At 33.9% G+C, this 5,264-nt stretch overlaps 2 protein-coding genes across 2 annotated transcripts; both read right to left on the reverse strand.

Moving 5' to 3' along the window:
• Positions 1-1,540: 1,540 nt before the first annotated feature.
• LOC140181036 (UPF0481 protein At3g47200-like) lies at positions 1,541-2,071 on the reverse strand. Its single transcript, XM_072223343.1, has one exon. The coding sequence runs from the start codon at positions 2,069-2,071 to the stop codon at positions 1,541-1,543; it is 531 nt and encodes a 176-aa protein (XP_072079444.1).
• A 1,275-nt stretch (positions 2,072-3,346) lies between these two features.
• Positions 3,347-4,917, reverse strand: LOC112765754 (UPF0481 protein At3g47200). Its single transcript, XM_025811609.3, has one exon. The coding sequence runs from the start codon at positions 4,806-4,808 to the stop codon at positions 3,540-3,542; it is 1,269 nt and encodes a 422-aa protein (XP_025667394.2). The 5' UTR covers positions 4,809-4,917; the 3' UTR covers positions 3,347-3,539.
• Positions 4,918-5,264: the final 347 nt, after the last annotated feature.

Genomic DNA, 5,264 nt, shown 5'->3' on the forward strand with positions numbered 1-5,264 from the left:
GAAAGTCAGGTATGTCGCTTGAGGAAATCGCTATATGGATTGAAACAATCTCCTCGGCAATGGTATAAGCGATTTGACTCCTTTATGTTAAAACAAGGTTTTTCCAGAAGTAATTATGATTGTTGTGTATATATTCGTAAGCTTCCTGGAGGTGATTATATCTATCTTCTATTGTATGTGGATGACATGCTTATTGCCTCTAAGAGCAAGGTAGAGATAGATATGTTAAAGGTTCAACTTGGTAAAGAATTTGAAACAAAAGACTTGGGTGCTGCACGAAAAATATTAGGCATGGAAATTAAAAGGGAGAGATCAAGCCAAAAATTGTTCTTGAGCCAAAGAGGATACATTGAGCGCGTCATTGAAAGATTTGAAATGAAAAATGCTAAATCGGTGGTAACGCCGTTGGCTCCACATTTTAGGCTCTCTGGTAAACAATCTCCCACAACAGCAGAGGATAAGGCTTACATGAAAAATGTACCTTATGCTAGTGCAGTCGGTAGCCTAATGTATGCTATGATATGTACACGCCCAGATATTTCACAGGCAGTAAGTGTTGTTAGCAGGTTCATGGCAAACCCGGGTAAGGCACACTGGGAAGCAGTCAAGTGGATATTAAGATACTTGAAGGGCACCATTGACACAGGTTTATGCTTTAGTGGAAAATCATGTCAAATCAGCGGCTTTGTTGATTCTGATTATGCTGGTGATCTAGATAGAAGACGTTCTACGACTGGTTATGTATATAAAATACAAGGTGCTCCAGTTAGTTGGCGATCGATGTTACAAGCTACAGTGGCACTATCTACTACAGAAGCTGAGTACATGGCAGTAGCAGAAGGGGTGAAAGAAGCAATGTGGCTAAGAGGTCTTCTAGATGATTTGGGGTTGAAGCAAGATTGCGTGGATCTGAATTGTGATAGTCAAAGTGCAATTCATTTGGCTAAAAATCAGGTTCATCATGCTCGTACCAAGCATATTGATGTTAGATATCACTTCGTGCGTGATGTTATGGAGAAAGGTGACATTTCTCTTGTAAAAGTACACACGGATGAAAATCCCGCTGACATGTTGACTAAAGTGGTGTCAGGAAGCAAGTTCCAACACTGTTTGAAATTGCTCAATATTGTTCCATGTTAGGCAGTTATTGTCTAATGATGCAACCAGATATGAATACTATACTTTGATCGTCCAAAATTTGAGTAGATTTCAAATTGTGAACGAGGTGGAGAATTGTGAGAATAAAAGAACGGAAGAGAGAAAACAAAGGAGGCAAACAAAGGATGGAAGAGAGAAGTTGGAGAAATTGGTGGAGTTAAAGAGCGTTTATAGGAAACTATTTTATTTATAGAAGTTAGGAAACTATATAAATGAGTGAAATCAAAATGTATTCAATCAAAAAAAAAGTAAAATTAAAGGAATTCACATATCCTTAGCAATTATTCATTTTCTTTCCTTTTTTTTTCTCTTTAGTAATTATATAGCGAGTGCATTATTGTGAGTAGTGTTCAATTTCATATTACTTTGTAGCTATTAGAAGTCAAAATTCCGCTGCAGACTCAACATTGTATATTTTCTCAACAACAAACAAAGGAACCTGATTCTCAAGTAATATCAAATCATATCTCACTCGAAGCTCCTTCCAATCTTTTGGGAGGGTAACATCATCCTCTGTCTTGTGCTCATAACTTCTGAGGAAAAGCTCAATTATGAAACAACAGTCTATGAATATCACCTTCACCAACTCATCCGCTGTCAGATCGATATTCTCAAAGTAACATGCACGGATTTGTGGTTCCAACTGTTGCACGCAACTCACCAAATCACTCAAACTTGCCTCCGATTTTCCAACCAAGTGTTGGAAATAAACCTGTTTGTGACCTTCCATGGTTACCAGTCTGGAATTCCCGTGATGAAGAGGGCCAATAGAAACAAGTACTGGGGTGTATGCATCTTCGTTAAATTGACGGATTTCATGGGGCACCTTGTAGATGCAGCAGCTTTTGGTTGTAAACGAAGGTTGTGTCTCCTTCAGCATTGCTTCCAACTCTTTAGCTACATGATTCTCCATATATCTATATATATATATGTACGTGCATGAGCGCCACCAGAAAGAAAGAAAGGTTATAGAAATGATAATAATTAATGAAAGCCATGCACGCATGAACCTTTTCTCTACAAGTTATGGACAAATTTAGCTAGCTAAATCTATATTCTGACGAGGCAAGCATTCTGTTTATAACTGACAATTTTTTTACCAACACAAGATACATAACTATATATAAATAAATAAATAAATTAGTGTAATTTGTATTTATATTATACAGAATTTGAATATGAATTGATAAAATAAATAATATGTATCTGCATGCACTGTACATAGAAAGGACAGAGTAGATAGCCTGCTTTATAATTCCTACTAATTATTAGATATTAGATTTTTAAAAAAAGATAAATAAATAAGTGTTTCCATCGTGTCGTTTACCTGGTAATTGGTATGTGAAAATATACAAGGAAGCGTTAATGATATTAGTGTTCACTTCAATGTGGATGATGAAAATATGATACTTTCAAATGATTGATGAAGATACTGATTAATTAGCTAAGGGAAGAGTGAAGGAAACTGGTAAATATATAGAAATGACAAAGACATGAAAAGGAAAAAACTACCACATATAGAAGTAAAGAATTTGTTCTTTAGTTTAGTTTTTGTTTAGGTACCAATTGTTTATTCAAGCTATTCCCTTGCATTTTGGTGGTCCATGGATCAGATAAATTTGCAGTGAAGATTGTTGGAACTCATTTTAGGATAGAAGTTATTAAGGAGGTCAAAACTTTGCCACTAATCATTCCCTGATTTGTAGATAGACCATAATCATCATATTCAATTCACCAAAGGTATAGTCATATTAGAGTGAGAATATCATGTTCAAAATCTAAGTCTAACAATATATTTGTAGTTGATTTTAGTGTATACATACATAATATAATCTATTAAATTATAAGTTATATTAACTTTGAGATTGAGTGAATCAATTTTAACTTTAAAATTTAATTTGTGAAATAAAAATTTTCATTTATAAACTATTTAGAGACCTTATATTTAAAATATGTGAGACTTGTAAGTTGTAATATTTTGAGAAGAAAACATCATACTTTGTCCACTCAGCTCCTGGGAAGAGCTCAATTAAGAATATCAATATATATCACCTTCCCGAAAGTCATCCGCCGTGAGATTGATCTCATCTTCTCCGAGTAAGGCGCATGTTTATTTGTTTCTCCAATCACTTTGGTAGTGTTTTGTTTTGCTTTCTAGCTAAATCTAATTATTATTGACAAATTAAAATGGAATGCAACAATAATAATATATATAAATTACAAACTCAAAAAGAGTAGTAACATATATTACAATCTTAAATTAATGAAAGAATACAAATTAAAATCTGTCATAGAGTGTTGGCAATAATAATTAACACACCTCAAATTTAAGTAGCCTTTTGTGAATGCATGTGGTTATGTGGTAGCCTTAGTACTACTTATTAAACTTGGAGAATAGAACATATAGTCTGAACAAAAGTAAGAAGGAGTAATACAATTCCAGCGATGGAAGCTGCTGTCTTCCATGGAGTGGTAAAATAATCGCGTCTGAGAGTTGCCATTTTAGTGTGGCAAGGATGCTTATAGTAAGCTTTCAAATCATCACAAATTTTGAGATAACTATCATTAACATTTGACACTATAGTATTTTTATCAACATCGCTGAATAGCTTAGCCACTGAAGTGTCATTACCACTTACTATACTCTCAATTATTCCAGCGTTGATGAGGACATCCTTATCCTTGTCCCTGTTGACAAGTCCAGCAAGGAAGCTAACGTAGTCAGTGATGTAGTGGTCATCAGGATAGTGACACTGCTCCAAGGCCACAATGTTCCTCAACCTAACTTCAGTGAAATCATCTACTTCAATATGCGGAATTTTAAGAATACCATGTTCAAATTCCAGGTCTAGTATGCCAATGCCGTGCCATGGTTTATTTACTGAGAACTTGACTCCTGCTTCAACTAACTTAGATGCACTGTGACCAAGAACTAACGATCCAGGGTTCCTTGAAGGTATTCTATGAGATGGTGGCAAGTACAAGTATCTAAGCAGATCAGTGAAGTGTGCTATAGTTCTACCATTCGAAGGTGGCGACACTCCTTGGTGGTTGTGAATTTTAAATATACCAAAAGCAAGCCTCATAAATGAAGGGAATTCAGCACCATTTAAACGAGAAGCAAAAGCTAGATTGTATATCTTCTCAAAGACAAAAAAAGGAACCTGATTCTCAAGTAATATCAAATCTTGCATTACCCGATAAGCCATCCAAGATTTTGAAGGGATGACATCATTTATCACCCATTCATCTCCGAGGAAAAGCTCAATTACGAAACAACAATCTATGAATATCACCTTCACCAATTCATCCACCGTGAGATCGATCTTCTCCGAGTAACATGCACGAATTTGTGGTTCCAACTGTTGCACGCAACTCATCAAATCGGTCAAACTTGCCTCCGATCTTTGAATGAAATGTTGACAATAAACCTGTTTGTGTCCTTCCATGGTTACCAATCTAGAATTTCCGTGATGCAGAGGGCCAATTGAAACAAGCACTGGGGTGTATGCGTCTTCGTTTGATTGACGGAATTGATGAGGCACTTTGTAGATGCAGCAGCTTTCGGTTGTAAACAAAGGTTGTGCCTTCTCCAGCATTGCTTCAAGCTCTATTGCTACATCATTCTCCATGTATCTATTCACGTGCATGCATGCTAATAATATAACCACCGGATCCAATTAAGGGAGCCACTAAGATAAATATGTTTAAAACGTATTTTTTTAAAGATAATTTTTAGTAATTAATATTTAATTTATATAATTAATTAAATTATATTATTTTTATTAAAATTAGATCAGACAAATTGATTTAGCCAAAAAATTAATAAATTAAATTTTAAATTGACTAAATTAATATTTTTTTTATAAAAAAATGACTATAATAATTTTATTATAAAAAATATTAAAATATTCATATATTATATATATATATATTTTTTTTTTCTTTTTTAATTTTAAAAATTAACTCTGATGGCACAGAGATAAGGAAAGGGTTAGGATTTTCGATTTTTAAAATTTATATAATAATAATAATAAGATTATTTTAGTTATTTTTATAAGCATATTGTAGTTATTTTTTATAAAAAATATTAATTTAGATTGGTT

Source organism: Arachis hypogaea, chromosome 17 (assembly GCF_003086295.3).
Source record: "Arachis hypogaea cultivar Tifrunner chromosome 17, arahy.Tifrunner.gnm2.J5K5, whole genome shotgun sequence".
NCBI classification, from domain to species: Eukaryota; Viridiplantae; Streptophyta; class Magnoliopsida; order Fabales; family Fabaceae; genus Arachis; species Arachis hypogaea.